Raw genomic sequence first — 21,236 nt, 5'->3', positions numbered from 1 at the left:
TGTATAGTAGTCTAGGGGTAGTTTAGAGGAAGCCAGTTAACTTTTATGTATGTTTTTGAGATGTGTGAGGAAACTAGAGTGCCTGGAGGAAGCCCACACAGGCACAAAGACAAACTCCGTGCCAACAGTGCCCTGGCTGGGATATAAACCGGAGACCCAGTGCTGAAAGACGAGAGAGCTAACAACTACGCCACCGTGCTGCCATTAATGATTACAACTCTGCAGGGAGGGGAGACCCCAGACAGATCCCATTATATCATATCCTGTTACCACTGCACCTATGTACACACACTAGATGACGTTCTGCCAAAAGAGCCTATAGGTCCGTACACACGCCGGACTTTAGGCAACGCCGGGCGGATCGCTCAGAAACAGCCGTATCAGTCTGACGCCAGAGCGTACACACGCCGGACTGTCGCTGGCACGCCCACCCAGCGGGAGGCAACGACGGACCCGTCGTTGCCTAAAGTCCGGCGTGTGTACGGACCTTAACCCTAACTGTGGTCAATCTGTGTACGGTAATGTACAGTGACCATTATCAGCTTATTACCGTCCGGTAACACTAAGTCACCCCTACTGCGACCAATCTGTGTATAGTAATGTACAGTGACCATTATCAGCTTATTACAGGCCGGTAACACTAAGTCACCCTACTGTGACCAGAGCAGGGTTGTGAGGAGGTGCCCAAAAATAAGTATAGTTAGATAACAGATACTATTTTGTATATATAAAAAATAAAAAAGGAGGTCTCTTACCTCTATAAAAGACTCACCAGAGTGGTAATCAGGGAGCCTTTATTTTTAAATAGCGGTTATACTGTTGACAATGCGTTTCACGGGACGAGGCCCGCTTCTTCAGGTCATTAAAAAACAGTCAACCTAGAAACATATACATACAAATTCCTCATTTTCAATGCATTTTCACACGGTCTAAAACAAAAGCACCCTATTAGTTTAAATTACATCTCAAGTAACTCTGGGACCATAAATCAATCAATAGATTAGAGTGCATAAAACATTTTCACAAGAACATTTCCGCAAAAACATTTCCACCTAGAAACAGACATCTTATTGACCTTTCTTAGTCTAACTATGCCATTACCGATCTAGCACACTACAATTCCTATTTTCTAAGCTGTGGGGCACAAATAATTACCTGTGTATACATCGCAATAGGTCTAATACCTGGGTATATAGATATTTACATGGGGGCAATACTATCTTATGCAAGTGTCTTCTAGCAAGTTACTGCAGTCACCAATAGAGGTTTTATATGTAGAGAACTAATGCTGTTACCCATATTACTGACACTTGAGGAGCTGCATTATGAAGACAGCACGGCAGGCAGATAGTTTATACACTGCCTCTAGCAGCCCCATTAATTTTTAATTTTAAAAATGCCTATTAACAGTATTTTAAAGGGATACTGTAGGGGGGGGGGTCGGGGGGAAATGAGTTGAAGTTACCCGGGGCTTCTAATGGTCCCCCCGCAGATATCCTGTACCCGCGCAGCCACTCACCGATGCTCCGGCCCCGCCTCCGGTTCACTTCTGGAATTTCAGACTTTAAAGTCTGAAAACCACTGCGCCTGCGTTGCCGTGTCCTCACTCCCGCTGATGGCACCAGGAGCATACTGCGCAGGCCCAGTATGGCCTGTGCCTGCGCCGTGCGCTCCTGGTGCCATCAGGGGAAGCGAGGACACGGCAACGCAGGCGCAGTGGTTTTCAGACTTTAAAGTCTGAAATTCCATAAGTGAACCAGAGGCGGGGCCAGAGCATTGGGGAGTGGCTGCGTGGGCACAGGATGCCTGCGGGGGACCATTAGGAGCCCCGGGTAACTTCAACTCATTTTCCCCCGACCCCCCTACAGTATAGCATTAAGTATGTTTCTAGCTTTAATATAATTCTAATTTTTTACCACAATTTTTATTATAACGTAAGAAACCAATTGGCGAGAACACTCTAGCTGCGAAGATAGGAATTGTAGTGTGCTAGATCGGTAATGGCATAGTTAGACTAAGAAAGGTCAGTAAGATGTCTGTTTCTAGGTGGAAATGTTTTTGCGGAAATGTTCTTGTGAAAATGTTTTTATGCACTCTAATCTATTGATTGATTTATGGTCCCAGAGTTACTTGAGATGTAATTTAAACGAATAGGGTGCTTTTGTTTTAGACTGTGTGAAAATGCATTGAAAATGAAGAAATTGTGTGTATATGTTTCTAGGTTACAAACAAAAGTGTCCATCTAGGCACTATAGTAATATAATTCAATCATAAATCGCCACACCATGGTATAGTGAAAAGCAATAACACATTTTATTAAGGACTTATCCCTTTGAAAACGAAAAAAAATGTAGCGCTAGTACAGGTACACTGTCTGTGTGGGTGTAACACCATTACATATTTCATAGAGTAATACAAAGCACCTTCTATCATCGCGTTCCGTGACACCCGTCACTTCTCCTCTTTCATTCTAATGACAGAGGGAGCCCGGATGACGGAGGGTGGGGGAGGAAGTGCATATATAAAATAGGACGAAACCCTACGATACTTACCTTCTGGAGAAGTGGCGGGTGTCACGGAATGCGTGAGGGGCGCAGACTGACATTAGACCACCGCTTGCAGGTCCAGGTGAGAATCATTTACCATTCATATTGCGGCATATTGATTAATGATAGAAGTTGCTTTGTATTACTCTATGACATATGTAATGGTGTTACACCCACACAGACAGTGTACCTGTACTAGCGCTACATTTTGTGGATTCTTTTTGTCAGCCTGTGTGCTATGGTTTTAATTGTTTTTAGTTTTCAAAGGGATAAGTCCGTAATAAAATTTGTTATTGCTTTTCACTATACCATGGTGTGGCAATTTATGATTGAATTATATTACTATAGTGCCTAGATGGACACTTTTGTTTGTAACGTGGTCAGCTACAGGTCCATGGCTTTAGCCCTATTCTTTTTGGGCAGTGTTGTCTCTATACTTTGTGCTATGTTTCTAGGTTGACTGTTTTTTAATGACCTGAAGAAGCAGGCCTCGTCTCGTGAAACGCGTTGTCAACAGTATTACCGCTATTTTAAAATAAAGGCTCCCTGATTACCACTTTAGTGAGTCTTTTATAGTGGTAAGATACCTCCTTTTTTATTTTTTATATATACAAAATAGTATCTGTTATCCAACTATACATATTTTTGGACACCTTCTCACAACCCTGCTCCAGTTACCACACACCTCCTACGGAGGTGACGACCTCGACTACGGTGGACCGGCTTCCATCACGGAGAGAGGACCCGAAGAGGGGTGCGACCGCCCGGAAGGAAGGACCCTAACCTGTATCCTACTCTGACCAATCTGTGTACAGTAATGTAGTACAGTGACCATTATCAGCTTTTTACAGGCCGATAACACTAAGTCACCCCTACTGTGCCCAATCTGTGTATAGTAATGTACAGTGACCATTATCAGCTCATTACAGGCTGGTAACATTAAGTCACACCTACTGTGACCAATCAGTGAACAGTAAGGACAATGATCAGTGTAATAAAGGCCAAAAACACTATATGACTGCACAGTATGTCTGTTATAAGGTGTTTACCAATTGCTCTTTGGTAAAGGCCCCTCTCAGATGGACTGATTGTGGCCGCTGTAAAGAGCTGTCTGTGAAAAAGACTTGGGTTGGGGAATATTGAGTGAAATGAAACCAGTGTCCCCTTGTTTTGGGTAATAACCGTTCAGGTTCGACTGGCACACCAATGTCAATATTCCAAGCAATTTTTACTGTATGCACAGCATGAAAATTGTTTCAGGACCACGGAGGGTCCCCTTCATCAGATAAAGTGCAGACTTTTTCTGCACTTTATCTGATGAAGGGGACCCTCCGTGGCCCCGAAACAATTGTCATGCGGTGCATACAATAAAAATTGCTTGGAATATTGACATTGGTGTGCCAGTCGAACCTGAACTGTTGATATCGATTTGATGCTGCTTCTGCATCGAGACTGAGCACCCAACCATACACTGCAAGGTGTGCCTATCCTAAACCTGATGTGGCACTGTTTTGGGTAATGGTAATTATGGCTGATCGGTGGGAGGGGTTACAAGGTACTCAATGATGTCATAGAAAAGCAGAACCATCAGCATTATGTAGAGGGCCAGATTATTTGCATATTCACCCACGATGCATTAGGGGGGTAACTTCCTGCTCACATGAAGCTGAACACTTGGAAAGTCAGAGGTCACTTACCAGCCACATCTTTACCGGAAGTCAGAAGGACAGCATCCCAGAGAGATGAGCCTTCCACAACCTCATAGACAGGACTAAGAATACAGATCTAAATATTCACAACCCCCCCTACACATATCAGCCCAAAACAGGAACTCATCCTCAGTTATAAAAAACATTATAATAGAAGATATATATATATATATATATATATATATATATATATATATATATATATATATATATATATATATATATATATATATATATATATATATATATACAAAGTGAGGGAAAAAAGTATTTGATCCCATGCTGATTTTCCTTGTTTCCCCCACCAATTAATTACCTTCCTCTATCCTATACATTCCTTAAATACTGCATGGGATTTATCTCTAAAAACCTGATCCATGCAAGTCTGGCACAGAGGTCGGGTGGCTGAGGCTGGGGGAGTGGTCTATAACAACCTGATCCATGCAGGTCTAGGTCTGGCACAGAGGTCTGGTGGTGGAGGCTGGGGGAGTGATCTATAACAACCTGATCAGTGCAGGTCTGGCACAGAGGTCTGGTGGTGGAGGCTGGGGGAGTGGTCTATAACAACCTGATCAGTGCAGGTCTGGCACAGAGGTCTGGTGGCGGAGGCTTGGGGAGTGGTCTAAAACAACCTGATCCGTGCAGGTCTGGCACAGAGGTCTGGTGGCAGAGGCTGGGGGAGTGGTCTATAACAACCTGATCCATGCAAGTCTGGCACAGAGGTCTGGTGGTGAGGCTGGGGGAGTGGTCTATAAGAACATGATTAGTGCAGGTCTGGCACAGAGGTCTGGTGGCGGAGGCTGGGGGAGTGGTCTATAACAACCTGATCAGTGCAGGTCTGGCTCAGAGGTCTGGTGGTGGAGGCTGGGGGAGTGGTCTATAACAACCTGATCAGTGCAGGTCTGGCACAGAGGTCTGGTGCAGAGGCTGAGGGAGTGGTCTATAACAACATGATCAGTGCAGGTCTGGCACAGAGGTCTGGTGGAGGAGGCTGGGGGAGTGGTCTATAACAACCTGATCCATGCAGGTCTGGCAAAGAAGTGTGGTGGTGGAGGCTCGGGGAGTGGTCTATAACAACTTGATCAGTGCAGGTCTGGCACAGAAATCTGGTGGCGGAGGCTGGGAGAGTGGTCTATAACAACCTGATCAGTGCAGGTCTGGCACAGAGCTCTGGTGGCGGAGGCTGGGGGAGTGGTCTATAACAACCTGATCCATGCAGATCTGGCACAGAGGTCTGGTGGTGGAGGCTGGGGAGTGGTCTATAACAACCTGATCAGTGCAGATCTGGCACAGAGGTCTGGTGGTGGAGGCTGGGGGAGTGGTCTATAACAACCTGATCAGTGCAGGTCTGGCACAGAGGTCTGGTGGCGGAGGCTTGGGGAGTGGTCTAAAACAACCTGATCCGTGCAGGTCTGGCACAGAGGTCTGGTGGCAGAGGCTGGGGGAGTGGTCTATAACAACCTGATCCATGCAAGTCTGGCACAGAGGTCTGGTGGTGAGGCTGGGGGAGTGGTCTATAAGAACATGATTAGTGCAGGTCTGGCACAGAGGTCTGGTGGCGGAGGCTGGGGGAGTGGTCTATAACAACCTGATCAGTGCAGGTCTGGCTCAGAGGTCTGGTGGTGGAGGCTGGGGGAGTGGTCTATAACAACCTGATCAGTGCAGGTCTGGCACAGAGGTCTGGTGCAGAGGCTGAGGGAGTGGTCTATAACAACATGATCAGTGCAGGTCTGGCACAGAGGTCTGGTGGAGGAGGCTGGGGGAGTGGTCTATAACAACCTGATCCATGCAGGTCTGGCAAAGAAGTGTGGTGGTGGAGGCTCGGGGAGTGGTCTATAACAACTTGATCAGTGCAGGTCTGGCACAGAAATCTGGTGGCGGAGGCTGGGAGAGTGGTCTATAACAACCTGATCAGTGCAGGTCTGGCACAGAGCTCTGGTGGCGGAGGCTGGGGGAGTGGTCTATAACAACCTGATCCATGCAGATCTGGCACAGAGGTCTGGTGGTGGAGGCTGGGGAGTGGTCTATAACAACCTGATCAGTGCAGATCTGGCACAGAGGTTTGGTGGCAGAGGCTGGGGGAGTGGTCTATAACAACCTGATCAGTGCAGGTCTGGCACAGAGGTCTGGTGATGGAGGCTGGGGGAGTGGTCTATAACAACCTTATCCATGCAGATCTGGCACAGAGGTCTGGTGGTGGAGCCTGGGGGAGTGGTCTATAAGAACATGATTAGTGCAGGTCTGGCACAGAGTTCTGGTGGTGGAGGCTGGGGGAGTGGCCTATAACAACCTGATCTATGCAGGTCTGGCACAGAGGTCTGGTGCAGAGGCTGAGGGAGTGGTCTATAACAACATGATCAGTGCAGGTCTGGCACAGAGGTCTGGTGGAGGAGGCTGGAGCAATGGTCTATAACAACCTGATCCATGCAGGTCTGGCAAAGAAGTGTGGTGGTGGAGGCTCGGGGAGTGGTCTATAACAACCTGATCAGTGCAGGTCTGGCACAGAGCTCTGGTGGCGGAGGCTGGGGGAGTGGTCTATAACAACCTAATCAGTGCAGGTCTGGCACAGAGGTCTGGTGGCGGAGGCTGGGGGAGTGGTCTATAACAACTTGATCCATGCAGATCTGGCACAGAGGTCTGGTGGAGGAGGCTGGAGCAATGGTCTATAACAACCTGATCCATGCAGGTCTGGCAAAGAAGTGTGGTGGCGGAGGCTGGGGGAGTGGTCTATAACAACCTGATCCATGCAGATCTGGCACAGAGGTCTGGTGGTGGAGGCTGGGGGAGTGGTCCATAACAACCTGATCAGTGCAGATCTGGCACAGAGGTCTGGTGGCAGAGGCTGGGGGAGTGGTCTATAACAACCTGATCAGTGCAGGTCTGGTACAGAGGTCTGGTGATGGAGGCTGGGGGAGTGGTCTATAACAACCTTATCCATGCAGATCTGGCACAGAGGTCTGGTGGTGGAGCCTGGGGGAGTGGTTAATAACAAACTGATCAGTGCAGGTCTGGCACAGAGGTCTGGTGCAGAGGTTGGAGGAGTGGTCTATAACAACCTGATCCATGCAGATCTGGCACAGAGGTCTGATGGTGGAGGCTGGGGGAGTGGTCTAGAACAACCTGATCAGTGCAGGTCTGGTACAGAGGTCTGGTGATGGAGGCTGGGGGAGTGGTCTATAACAACCTGATCAGTGCAGGTCTGGAACAGAGGTCTGGTGATGGAGGCTGGGGGAGTGGTCTATAACAACCTGATCAGTGCAGGTCTGGCACAGAGTTCTGGTGGTGGAGGCTGCTAGTTTTGCATCACACAATGCACACTTCCTGTTTGTGGACTTTTGTGCACACTTAAGGTGTTTCTCCCTCTTTTCAGTATCCTCATTAGGCTGAAATAACACTGCAAGCGATCAATACACCATATAATGCTGCCAGGCAAATAAAAATAGGGAGAAGCTCCCACCCTGGATGGACATTAGAAGAACGCTCCTCACAGCCAGAGAGGAAGGGCCAACAGTATCCATGGTCATAAGCAACCAGCAAGACTCTGGCCTTGCAACATAAGTAGAGACTCCACCCCCTGTGCCCACTGAAACAGAGTCCTGATAGCAACACTTACCTGCATAAAACATTCCCCCCACAACAGCCAATCCTGCACGCCTCATCAACATAAAATTAATTTAAGGTAGCCCACCTCATTGCCTTACATCGGTGCCAAGCCCGGTGCTTCCTGGCATCCATACAGCTCCACGCTGCTCTCACTTTACTTTCAGAAACTGCAGTCATATGTTTTGGGGGAAGGTCAGGGACAGAACGTCAGCTGACTGGTGGATCCGAATCCCAGCCTGCCCTCCCCCACATGCATCATCCAAATAGCAACAAGACCCCTCCTGGCTGGACACAGACCCAGCGGGACACTGCAGCCGTCACCCCAGATATCTGACTGGAGAGTGACAAAGCCAGCCTCCTAGCCATCCCATGGTCAGGAACATAACTGACAGGAACTTCCTGTCACATGCTGATCCCTCCTGGCCGGACACAGATCGGGGATCACTGCAGCCGTCACTCCAGTTGTCTGACCTGAGAGCGACATGGTCACCCTCCTATGGACAAGAGCATAGCTGACAGGGACTTCCTGTCCTGGGATTTTATGTGTAGGGGGCTTATTAATATTCAGAGCTTTATTCTGTCCATAGAACTGTGGAAGGCTTATCTGTCAGGGGTCGCTGTCCTGGACACAACACTGAGAAATAACCTCTGTATCAGGGAGGGAAAATTGTGCTTTGCATCGTTAGCTTTTTGGTTCCTTGTAGCCAGTTACAAGAATATTAGTGGTTTTATATCTCCATAATACCTCTGATTCCCAAACCTGTAATCCCCCTGAGCCTATAGCAGCCCCTCCCTCCTCCTGAAAGCCCAGCACGGGGGAGGGGGGGGGGGTCTGTGATTAGAGGCTCCCTCTCCATTAAGGGTTGTCCAGAGACCACCTCATACTCATTTACAAACATATTTAAACAATAGGATGATCCATTTTCCCAAACTGAGACACGTGTGCTTGTAATGTTTCTCCAGACTAGAATAGCTACAGCTCCATCCATTGCTCCAACTTCAAGATGTACACAAGTTGGAATTAAATTTGCATCACCTTGCAGAGAATGGTGATCTGTACACACTGATGGTCTCTGTTGGGCATCTGTCAAACGCCAACAAAGCCAAACACAAATTTCTCCCAGCTATTCTATATCCTAATAGGCAACTGTCCCTGCGTACAGCAGGGACTGTTGTGTCTGTGTAGCCGGGTCCGTGCTTTTTGCTACTGCGCATGTGCGCAGCACAGACCCAGCCTCACACAGACAGGAGGACAGGGAAGGGGCCAGGGAGCCAGGCAGGTGTGTGAGAGGGCGGCCGGTGCGCAGTACATGCGGCGGCGAAAAACCCAGCCCTAAAGCCCGTTTTTAAACGGCCTTGGGTCTGCTAGTGATTCTATCACATGAATAAGCTGCTGATGTTTTATTACAGTTTCTGGATGTGTGTCTGGATTGTCAGAGAAATTGGGGAATTATTTGCAGGTTTACTGACTGTCCTGATATAATGCATTATTATAGTAACTGTAGTCGGTATACAGAAGGTATCCATATTACTTCTCACGTATGTTTTGCTGTGGATTTAAACCACACTTTGATCAGGCAAAGTTCCCCAAATCACACCAGTTGCTCCCACTAGGGATATGGTAAGTAATACTCTTGCCAGATCTGTCATTTGTCTATTCACTCCCTGCCTGGAATTCCTGCAGTATGGGGGTAACTTCAAGTTGATTGGAATTTGACTTCATTCTCCCCTCCCCCCAAACATCTCTCACATTCTTATAGCAACTCCCCCATTTACTGGTGTCATGTGATCTATACTGTGCCCAGCAGGGACATATTTCTCATAAGTCTATGGCATATCTAATATTTATCACTCACCAATTCTCATCCCTGTAATAATGTCTTCCTCCTTAGATGTCCTCATCATGTCACCCTCCACCATAGACTGCTGATCACTCCTCACATACGTCTCTTCTTCCTCCTCTTTACTTGTCTTCATCGTGTCACCCTCCTCCATAGACTGCTGATCACTCCTCACATACGTCTCTTCGTCTTCCTCTTTACTTGTCCTCATCATGTCACCCCCCTGCATAGACTGCCGATCACGCCTCACATACGTCTCTTCTTCCTCTTTACTTGTCCCCATCATGTGACCCTCCTCCATAGACTGCTGATCACTCCTCACATACGTCTCTTCTTCCTCCTCTTTACTTGTCCTCATCATGTCTCCCTCCTCCATAGACTGCCGATCACGCCTCACATATGTCTCTTCTTCCTCTTTACTTGTCCTCATCATGTCACCCTCCTCCATAGACTGCTGATCACTCCTCACATACGTCTCTTCGTCTTCCTCTTTACTTGTCCTCCTCATGTCTCCCTCCTCCATAGACTGCCGATCACGCCTCACATATGTCTCTTCTTCCTCTTTAACAACAACATCCACATGTCTCAGTTCTCCATCCTAATTGCACAAAATTTTAGTTAATTTAACATATAACACAGATAAGAGCAAAGAGCAAAGGGAAGCATGTCCCGCAGTTTATTGCCTCTGATGACCTTCAGCCCCACATACCTGATAATGGCGGGGGATGGTGTGATCTTCCTGTGGACAATCCTGGGAATAAAGAGAACCTGTACATCTCTCTGGTGGGTTTCTGTTACTGGACCCATCTGTAGAAAACAAACACACTGAATTGGGCCCAATCCAATTCACTTTTTCCCCTTAGATTTCTTCTAGGTGATATTTTCATATTACATATAAAATGCCTGATCCACTTAATTTTCATAACCTTCTTTCCTTTCACTTAACAAAATGTGTCAAGCAAGTGTCTAGTATACATTTTGAGTATAATCAAAGCTTGAAACACAAAATCAAATGAAAACTAAAAACTAACAGTTACCCCTCAAAAGCTCTGATCATTTACACTTCCCGAGCTGCAGCTGCTCAACCTGCACTGATACGAATATAAAGGTGGCTATACATCTAGGGATGATGGGCAGATTTTACCGAGAGACAAATCCCTTTAATTGAACCTGATTAGACAGAGATCTGTCAGCTGCCCATACACCGCAGGCTGATTCCTGATCGATTTCATAGTGAAACTTCTCAGGAATCGGCTGTGTCCACCGCCTCGCCATTGCCCAGTGTATAAATGGCCCTCTCATGTGTGCATTTATCCATTACCTGCCCTGTACCTCCCACTGTGCGATGCTCACCTGTCTTCGGAATCCCCTGCCAGTTATTGTATTGGATTCAATACAACAAAAAAATTGTTTGCTATGAGAAGTTGATGACGCCGCTTGATCCTCGTGTTATCAACACCAATCGGCGGTGAACGTCACTATGGGAGGTACACGACGAGGGATCGGCACGCCAAAGGTGAGCATAAGGGCTCCCAGTATAGGTAGCTAAGTATAGGTGCCCCCAATATAGTTTAGCCAGCTTTAGGTGCTCCAGTATAGGTTAGTCAGGTATATGTGCCCCAGCATAGGTAGCCAGCTATAGGTGCCCCAGTAAAGATTAGCCAGCCATAGGTGTTGCAGTATAGGTTCCAGCCATTGGTGTTGCAGTATAGGTTAGCTAACCATAGGTGCCAGTATAGGTTAGGCAGCCATAGATGTCCAGTGCAGGATAGCTAACCATAGGTGTCCAGTGCAGGATAGCTAACCATAGGTGTCCAGTGCAGGATAGCTAACCATAGGTGTCCAGTGCAGGATAGCTAACCATAGGTGTCCAGTGCAGGATAGCTAACCATAGGTGTCCAGTGCAGGATAGCTAACCATAGGTGTCCAGTGCAGAATAGCTAACCATAGGTGTCCAAGTGCAGGATAGCTAACCATAGGTGTCCAGTGCAGGATAGCTAACCATAGGTGTCCAAGTGCAGGATAGCTAACCATAGGTGTCCAAGTGCAGGATAGCTAACCATAGGTGTCCAAGTGCAGGATAGCTAACCATAGGTGCCAGTATAGGTTAGGCAGCCATAGGTGTCCAGTGCAGGATAGCTAACCATAGGTGTCCAAGTGCAGGATAGCTAACCATAGGTGTCCAAGTGCAGGATAGCTAACCATAGGTGTCCAAGTGCAGGATAGCTAACCATAGGTGTCCAAGTGCAGGATAGCTAACCATAGGTGCCAGTATAGGTTAGGCAGCCATAGGTGTCCAGTGCAGGATAGCTAACCATAGGTGTCCAAGTGCAGGATAGCTAACCATAGGTGCCAGTATAGGTTAGGCAGCCATAGGTGTCCAGTGCAGGATAGCTAACCATAGGTGTCCAGTGCAGGATAGCTAACCATAGGTGTCTAAGTGCAGGATAGCTAACCATAGGTGTCCAATGCAGGATAGCTAACCATAGGTGTCCAAGTGCAGGATAGCTAACCATAGGTGTCCAGTGCAGGATAGCTAACCATAGGTGCCCAGCATAGGTTAGCTAACCATAGGTGTCCAGTATCGGTTACGCAGCCATAGTTGTGCAGTGCAGAATCCCCTCCCCCACCCCCTTCTCTCCCTCCGCAGCCATAACGCAGTTACAGGAACCCTCCTGCAGCGACATACTTCCCTGTCTCCCTCCCTCTGAAGCGATCGCCGATGGCTAGTGTTGGTACTCTCCGTGCCTGTCACCCGATCACACCACCAGCTACTGTATGTCTAGAGTACCGGGGCGCGCAGCTTGATGACGTCATCAAGCTGCGCGCCCCGGTATCCTGGACATAGAGTAGCTGGTGGTGTGATCGGGTGACAGGCACGGAGAGTACCAACACTGGCCATCGGTGATCGCTTCATAGGGAGGGAGACAGGGAAGTATGTCGCTGCAGGAGGGTTCCTGTAACTGCGCTATGGCTGCGGAGGGAGAGGAGGAGGGGGGGTGGGGGGGACTGCTAAAGAGGGGAGATTGCTAACATGTGCTGGGCCAATTATGGCTAGCTAACCTGGTCTGGGTGGACATAGTTTGTTAGAAAAGCCCCTGAGCGGCATGCCCGACAATGTGTCAGGCATACCGCTTTCAGCTAGTTTCCTTGACCGACGCAGTGTCGGGCATACCGCCCAGGAGGTTAAAGCCACCAGCAAGCAAGAAAAAGCTCAGAAATATCTTGACAGTACTTTTTCACCTATGTTGTGGTACCTTTTCAATTGCAAAATGCAAAAGTTTTTTTAAACAGAAGATAAAATTATCTAGTAGGAGAAAATGAAGAAAAAGTGAATTGGATTGCATACATTGTCTCTATGTGATTATCAGATGATGGTGGATCTAGGTCAGGCATGGGCAAACTTGGCCCTCCAGCTGTTAAGGAACTACAAGTCCCACAATGCATTTGCCTTTATGAGGCATGACTGTGGCTGTCAGACTCCTACAATGAATTGTGGGACTTGTAGTTCCTTAACAGCTGGAGGGCCAAGTTTGCCCATGACTGATCTAGGTTGACCTCCTAGCTTGTACTGCTCTCTACTTTACGAGAGATGAAAGTCTCCTCTTACCCGGTGATGTGAGGGGCGGCTGATTCCTCATCATAATGTCCTTGTAGAGGTCCTTGTGTCCTTCTATATACTGCCACTCCTCCATAGAGAAACAGACAGTGACGTCCTGACACCTTACAGGAACCTAACACACACAGTGATATGGTCACCACACAAACACACCATTTGCTGTTACTGGATAATGTCCCATAATTCTTAGCACTGCTCACCTCTCCTGTCAGCAGCTCCATCATCTTCCTGATGACTTCTAGAATCTTCTGCTTATTCTGATTCTCTGAAATTAGGAAGTGAGGTGAGGGCACTGTGATGGTCACATGATCACCAGACTTCACTGAAGGAAAACTCTGTAAATAAATACCAAAAATATTGTTATGTGACCTCCCAGGATCCTCCTCACCTCTTTAGTCATCGGCATGTTTTATTAATAGAGAGAATATAAATGTAATGTGATCTCCCAGAATCCTCCTCACCTCTCCAGTAAGTAGTTTTTTTTTTTTCGTTTAACACAAAATTTTATTAAGTGAATTCACAAAGCATAAACAGCTAGATCAAAAACGTTGAGTGATCATTATACATATGTAAATATATACACATATACAGGATTCTGTAAGCAGGAGAGGTACATATATATCAGAGGTTATGACATTTTATCGTCCTTCTAACAGTATCGGTTTCTATTTGTACCTTGGTGCTATAAACAGCCTTAAGAAGTATTATTAACATTGTAAGGCAAAAGAGAAGGAGGTATATATTGAGAGAAAAATAAAACTTAGAAAGAATAGGGAGAAAAATAGAACTAGGAGGAAAAGGTCTATTTATGTGGGTCTGTCTTTCCGTATAGTAGTTGATGTTTAAGGTATAATTTCCTCAGGTCCCTATTACCATTCAAACTTCCAATTCAATCATGGGGGCATATAGTTCAAGAAATATGTTTCCCATGGATCCCATATTTTATCATAGGTGGTTTCTGAATCTCATAATAGAGCTGTTAAAAATTCCATTAGCTTGGTCCACCTGATTTTAGCCATAATCTCGGGTGTTGTGGGACTACAAAGACTGCGCCAGTTGGAAGCCAGAGAGAGTCTAGTGGCCGTGAGAATATGAGATATTAATCTCATGGTATATTTTTTGACTTTAGGGATAGGTTTACCTAATAGCATATATATAGGATCCATGGGAATGTGTATACCTGTTACTTTTAAGATCAGAGTCTGAATATCTATCCATAGAGGTTGAATCGCTGGGCAAGACCAGAAGATATGCTCCAGGGAACCTATGTGGCCACACTCCCTCCAACAGGTGTTAGACACATCATGATAAATTTTAGCTAATACTTCAGGAGTTCTATACCATCTGAATAATATTTTATAGATATTTTCTTTCACTTGTGTGCACATAGAAGTGTGTTTAGCGTTTTCCCAGATAGAGGACCAGTCTTCTAGACTTATAGTTTGGTTCAGAGCTTGTTCCCATTTTGTCATATATGAGTGGTTAGGTTTTGCAGAACCGGATTTATCAAGAAGCAAGACATAAATTGCTGATATAAGGCCTTTTTGATGCCCTTTATAATCACATAGACGTTCAAATGGGGTGTAAGTAGGTATAGGGTTGTTGTCCTTGGAAAGGGATTTCAAAAAATGATAAATTTGATTGTATTCCATAGTGAGCTTAGCTGTGAATCGTACTTTCTCCTCTATTGCTTCTTTAGTTACAATTTTTCCTGTTCGTATGTCAGTCCAATTGCTAAATTTAGTATATTGAAGGGTGAACCATCTGCCCATAAAATCCTCTGCCATACCTGGGATAAAGGCTGGATTTCCTAGTATAGGGTAAAGTGGGGATAAGGGGGATCTAAGGTTGGCAGTTTTTGCGGTTGCCCGCCATATTTGCAGAGTGAATTTAATAGTAGGGAGTAATTGAGCAGTAGGGATCTTTGGCGGGGTCTGGGGCCAGATTAGAGCTGGTAATGATATTGGGAAAATACTCATTGCTTCAATAAAGCCCCATTTAGTGAATGTTTTGAGATCAGACCATTCAGAAAGTTGTCTTAAATGTGCTGCTTGGTAGTATAGTTTTAAGTTGGGTAATCCCAGACCTCCTTGTTCCCTGGATGCCATTAAAATAGTGGATTTAATTCTGGGTTTGGAGTTATTCCAAACAAATTTTAAGAAAGCACGTTGTAATATTTTAAACTGTAAGGGTGGTACTTGAATGGGGAGGGTCTCAAATAAATACAGTCTCCAGTAAGTAGTTTGATGATCTCCAGGGTAAGGTTCAAAATTGTCTTATTAAAATCAATTTTTTTGTTCCATCTTGACAAAACTCAACATTTTGGCTTACACTTTCGTTGCTGTGCATTTTTCCATAGCAGAAAAATAATAGGATTCTCATCCAACACGTATATAAAATTAAAGTATCCTCCTCACCTCTCAAGTGTGTTTTAATCGAGATAAGAGTGGTATCATGTGACCTTCCAGAATCATCCTCATCTCTCTGGTCAAGTGTGTTTTATGAACCAAGATAAAGGATGTCATGTGACCTCCCAGAATCCTCCTCACCTCTCCAGTCAGGGATGTGTTTTATAAACAGAGATAAGAGTGATGTCATGTGACCTCCCAAATTCCTCCTCACCTTTCCAGTCAGCAGATAGATGATCTCCAGGGTGCAGTTGAGTATCCTCTCAGTCATGTGACTCTGGTCCTCATCCATCCTCAGTGATGTGGTCATGTGATCTGTACAGGAAGCTGCTGCCTTTTAATAGATAAGTGGAGGATAATCTAGGCTGTACAACTGTCAGTGGTAAAACTACCGATACATGATCCCTCTCCCCCAGCATATTGTGAGGACACTGGTTGACCTGGGCTCTGCTTCATGCTGACAGTTGAAATATCGATAACATATATTACCAATATTTTACTATAAACATACCTGTGCCAGCACTTGCCATTCCTGTCATTGTAGGGCTATGCAGAGCATTGCAGGAAGGCATAATAAGTTGGTAGTGGTAGATGGATGAGGATATGAGGAGAGGCAGAGACTGAGGCCAATGGGAGCAGAGGACTGGAGCACACTGTGACAGCAAGCTATAAACCAATATAAATCCTTCCTTTTACTACTCTGCAAGGAGGTGGGGGATGGGAGCAAAACTGGAGTGTGGACATGGCTAAACTGGGTAAATGGCATTACTGGGGTGGGATACATTACATACTGGAGGATAATGGCAATGCTGGGGGACACAGGGAGGACACGGTTATACTGTAAGCCTATACGCACCTCCCCCCTCACACACAGGGCATCATTTTTAGTTGTTAATTAGGGCATCCTTTAATGCATACCTGTAGTTACACATGTAGGTGCAGTTATCTGCCCCCCCCCCCCCCCCCCCATAGTGCATCAGAAACTTAAGTGGACTGCCTAACTAGATTGTCTGGATACAGCACAGTGCTCCTCCAATCCACACTGGCAGCTGTAACCCATAGGACTATCATCTGATATCTACATATACCAGCTTAGGGGAGACAGAGGGGTGGAGCTTCTGATGGCAGGGGGCGTGGTGATATGAGGGAATGACTAATATTGGAAGCAGGGCTGTTTTAAGGGGTGGGTAAGATGGATCATCCCTGGAGTGACATGGCAGAGGGGGAGAATGAGCCAGCCTATGCAGCGGAGGGGTCAAGTACCTCCACAGAGGACACATGCGACCCGTCCTCCTCTTTCTAGGCATTCCGTCTGTATGGTGCCAGAGCTGTCTGTTATGTTATGACAGATGCAGCACCGAGACCAAACACAGAGGAGTAGGGATGAGCCCACACAGTTTTGTGAGAAGAGAAGTTGTACCCACTAGTGTCCAGTAGGGGGACACAGTAGAGAGGGTTAATTTACCTGGATGTTGTATTGTTTATTGTATTTATAAAGCACCAACACATTATGCAGTGCTAGACAATAAACACGGATACATACAATGGTAGGCAGATATAGCATAGTACAAGGTTACAGAACAAAAACATGATCATGTGACTTGGGAGCTGGGTGTAGTGATCTATAATTCAAGTCCGAGTCTGTCCCATGGGAAGGTGCAAGTGATGAGGGTACATGATCAAGTAGGATATACTAAGGAAGGGAGAATACTGCTGAAAGCTTACAATCTAAGGGGAGGGGGTAGGGACACACTAGGTCTGGTTATAGAATTATGTGTATAGTGGAGCGAGTTATGGCATGGTAGAGGTGGGTAGGCCAACTTTAAGAGTCCAAGGTGATCCCCAGTCTGTGGGCCTGGTAGGCAGGGTGGACAATCATGTTGTTGATTGTGAAATTAATATCTGGAAGGAGTGCAGAAGCACAGGACTGGAAGATAAGGAGCTCAGTTTTGCCTAGGTTGAGCTTCAGAAACCTTTCTGACATGCAGTAAGAAATAGTGGAGAGGCCGGAGGGGACCTTTTGCATGGTGAGGGGTAGAGATCAGGGCTATGGAGTTAGATCTGGGTGTCATCGGCATAAAGGTGGTATTTGAAGCCCAGAGATGAGATCACTTTGCCAACTGAGGAAGTGTATATTGATAATCAAATAGGCCCCCTCTCCATTAACCACTTCAGCCTGCTAGTTGTTTTCACCATAAGGACGTAAGCAATTTTCTCCTGTAGCTTCAAACATTAATATCACCTCACCCCAGTAATGCCATTTTATTTTCCAGTGTAGCCATATCCTTCCTGTGTCCCCCAGCATTGCCATTATCCTCCAGTATGTAATGTCTCCCAACCCCAGTATAGCCATGCCCTCCCTGTATCCCCCAGCATTGCCATTATCCTCCAGTATGCAATGTTCCCCTACCACAGTAATGCCATTTGTTTCCCAGTATAGCCATGTCCTCCAAACTTCATTTCATAACACACAAGAAAATAAAAAGATAAATAATAATAATAACAGCAATACTTTCATTGAGATCTGATGAATAGATAAAAGATCAAGTTTTTTCTTCAATCAAAAATATTATGTAGGTTGATTAGAATTCAATCGTATCACCCAACACAGACTAAACCCACTCCTGCCTGTGCTACAGTAGAAGAAGGATTAATAACATCATATCCTCTGACACAGGAGACTGGGGCTCATATCCCGGCTGCAGCAGCAGCAGCAGCTGATCAGTAAGGAGGCCGGGGGTAAATCTCCCTGATGCTCCAGGGTGGCTGCTGTGTATCCCCATAGTGGCTGCAGCTCCCAAGCACTGTGACCCCCATAGGAGAATAGTGCTATAGAAGGGTTACTGTTTATACTGAAAACCAGCTTTATTTATAACAGACGCTAACACACATACAGAGACACCTGAACATGCTGCTCAATCTCACACCCATCCTACATCCCGCGCAATGCTCACTGGTGATACATCTGCAATTTGCTATCATAACAAAAATCAGTTACCTCTTCCAACCACGTGTTCTCTCCAATTCCTATTGCGTAACATCACTTCCTGTCTATGGGTTTATTACTTCCTATCTGTGCGTTCCACCTGGCAGAGGTGAGATCGCCATCTTGTGGTGAAAAGGCTAACTGCAGCCTCGATTTGTGGAATCACATGCACTCAAATCTTTTTTTTTTGTTTTTTACTACGACTATTATTATTATCATCTGTCACTGCAAAATACCCTAATCTACAGACACATCATATTGCATTTTATGTATGCAGTTGCAGGATATGTAGAACTGCCCTATCGATGTGGCTCCATAGTTGTAGGAAGTGTCAGTTTCTTACACCAGACTGGGAGGAAGAGGCAGAATCACTGGAGAAGCTGTCTGCACTGTGATGTCCACTTAATCCATTAATGAGGAACTGTTCTTAAAATAATAGAATGAAAATAATTGCTTATTTATTATTTAACCAGTGTTAGCCTATTGTAAAATCTTTCCTCACTCTGATTTACATTCTGAATTGTATGGCAGGCGGTGGCATCTTTACTGCAGGCAGCTGCATCAGTGTGGAATGTTTACTGAGTTGTTCTGAACTGAATAATAATGCCTGGTCTCCCAGAATGCTCTGGGAGGAGAAAGTTAATGGTTCCCGATTAATTAAAAAAAAAAAGCCAGCTACTTACTTAAGGAGAGAGAAGGCTCTGGGTCCTAATGAGCCTCCTCTCCCGGTGCCCTTGTCGCAGCGGCAGTACCTCCGTTCAAATCCCCCGCTGCGGGGGACTTCGGAAGTCTTCTGGAGCCGAGTCCTCCTGAAGACAGGGCTTCATACTGCGCATGCGTGAGTACGCGACAGAGGGTGCTCGCGTGTGCGCAGTTTGAAGTGGCCCGTCTTCAGGAGCACTCGGATTTCCAAAAACTGCCGAAGCCTCCCTTTGGTGGCGGAAGTAGCAGTATTTGACCAATTTAGTCAAATACTGCTACGGGGGAGCCAGCGCTGGAACGGGCACCGGGAGAAGAGGCTCATTAGGATTCTGAGCCTTCCCTCTCCTTAGGCAAGTATCTGGCTTTTCTTTCAATGAATCGGTTCCCAATGACTTTAAGCAGCATAGGCTGTGACATCACTGGGAAGGCGGGGCTACATACCAATATGAAGCAATATAGAACTATAGGAAGTGTTTCTGATGCTGAAACCAGGATAATTAAAGGACAACTATCAAAGCTTATGAGTTATTCAGAACAGTGGCAATACAAAGCTGCAGCATTACAGGTCCCATAGAAAAGGAGTCTGTGCCCATGGCCAGGCGAATCCATGTGTCTGAGGGGATAGCAAAATATCAGCCATTACCAAAGAATGTGCCCTCCTTGCTAGTGTGTGAAATCCATGCGAGTGCGCAGCAGGAGGTGGGATTTGTGAGAGGAGCAAGAGAGAACCTCTAAACAGCAGAGTCCGTGAAAGCACATGCGTGCACTTCTTAATTGGCTGTCTGCTGTTGCTAGGCTGTATCGTGGCTGAAGGTAAAGCGGTGGCTGGTTACCACTGGCAGCCATGCACATCCAAGCCACCACACTGCCTCCACTGTGTTTTACAGATGATGTGGTATGCTTTGGATAATTAATGAGCTGTTTCATGCCTTCTCCATACTTTTTTTATTATCATCATTCTGGTAGAGGTTGATCTTGGTATCATCTGTCCAAAGAATGTTTTTCCAGAACTGTGCTGGCTTATTCAGGTGTTCTTCCAATCTAGCCTTTCTATTGAGGCTTACGAGTGGCTTGCACCTTGCAGTGCACCCTTTGTATTTACTTGGATATCGATATGCCTACCCCTTGGAGAGTGGTGTTGACTTGGTTGGCTGTTGTGTAGGGTTTTCTCTTCACCATGGAAATTATTCTGCGATCATACACCACTGTTGTTTTAAGTGGATTTTAAGTATTTCCTGCCTTGCTGAGTTCACCAGTGCTTGATGCTTGATGAATACAAGCATCAATGAGATTCTTGCGTTCATTGTAACTAGGAAATAGCACGTCCATGCATTACTTCCTGTTCACGTACTTATAGTACGCTGATAGAAAATAATGGGCGAGGACATCTTGTGGCCAAATAGTAGAACTACACCTATATACATTTTTTTAATAAAATACCTACACTTAATTTTAAAATTAACTCCTTACCTCTCACACTCTCCCATAGTTACCCAAATAAAATGTTTGTATAAAAATAAATAAATAAAGGTTACCTTGTGGATTGAACTTTTTTTTAATATGTATGTCAAGAGGGTATATTACTGTTATATTGCATATATGGGATTGTAATTAGTGATAGATGCAAAACTGAAAAAAATGCACCTTTATTTCCAAATAAAATATTGGCACCATACATTGTACTAGAGAACCAGGACAAATAGACAAATAAGATGTGTGAGTTTTATACACAGTAGAACATTTTAATTTAAAACTATAATGGCAGAAAATTGAGAAAAAATACTTTTTTCCATTGTTTTCTTATTACAGTTTAAATGCATTT

The 21,236-nt window shown here is 45.6% G+C and overlaps 2 protein-coding genes across 3 annotated transcripts in view; both read right to left on the bottom strand.

Annotated features, from left to right (window-relative positions):
- LOC137537096 (zinc finger protein 208-like) overlaps positions 1-21,236 on the bottom strand; it is a 220,123-nt gene that overhangs the window by 130,053 nt on the left and 68,834 nt on the right. The window lies entirely within an intron of this gene.
- Positions 1-21,236, bottom strand: part of LOC137535270 (zinc finger protein 892-like) — a 46,285-nt gene that overhangs the window by 8,772 nt on the left and 16,277 nt on the right. For both annotated transcript variants that reach the window (XM_068257089.1, XM_068257090.1), the window contains 3 exons: positions 13,310-13,388; positions 10,409-10,506; positions 9,715-10,297 (listed from right to left, as the gene is read on the bottom strand). In XM_068257089.1, the coding sequence (XP_068113190.1) occupies positions 9,715-10,297; positions 10,409-10,506; positions 13,310-13,388 (760 nt within the window). The remainder of the gene's footprint in view (positions 1-9,714; positions 10,298-10,408; positions 10,507-13,309; positions 13,389-21,236) is intronic.

The sequence above is a fragment of the Hyperolius riggenbachi genome, chromosome 10, assembly GCF_040937935.1.
Source record: "Hyperolius riggenbachi isolate aHypRig1 chromosome 10, aHypRig1.pri, whole genome shotgun sequence".
NCBI classification, from domain to species: Eukaryota; Metazoa; Chordata; class Amphibia; order Anura; family Hyperoliidae; genus Hyperolius; species Hyperolius riggenbachi.
Note: the sequence above shows the minus strand (reverse complement) of the source record. Positions and strands in the feature narration are given on the sequence as shown.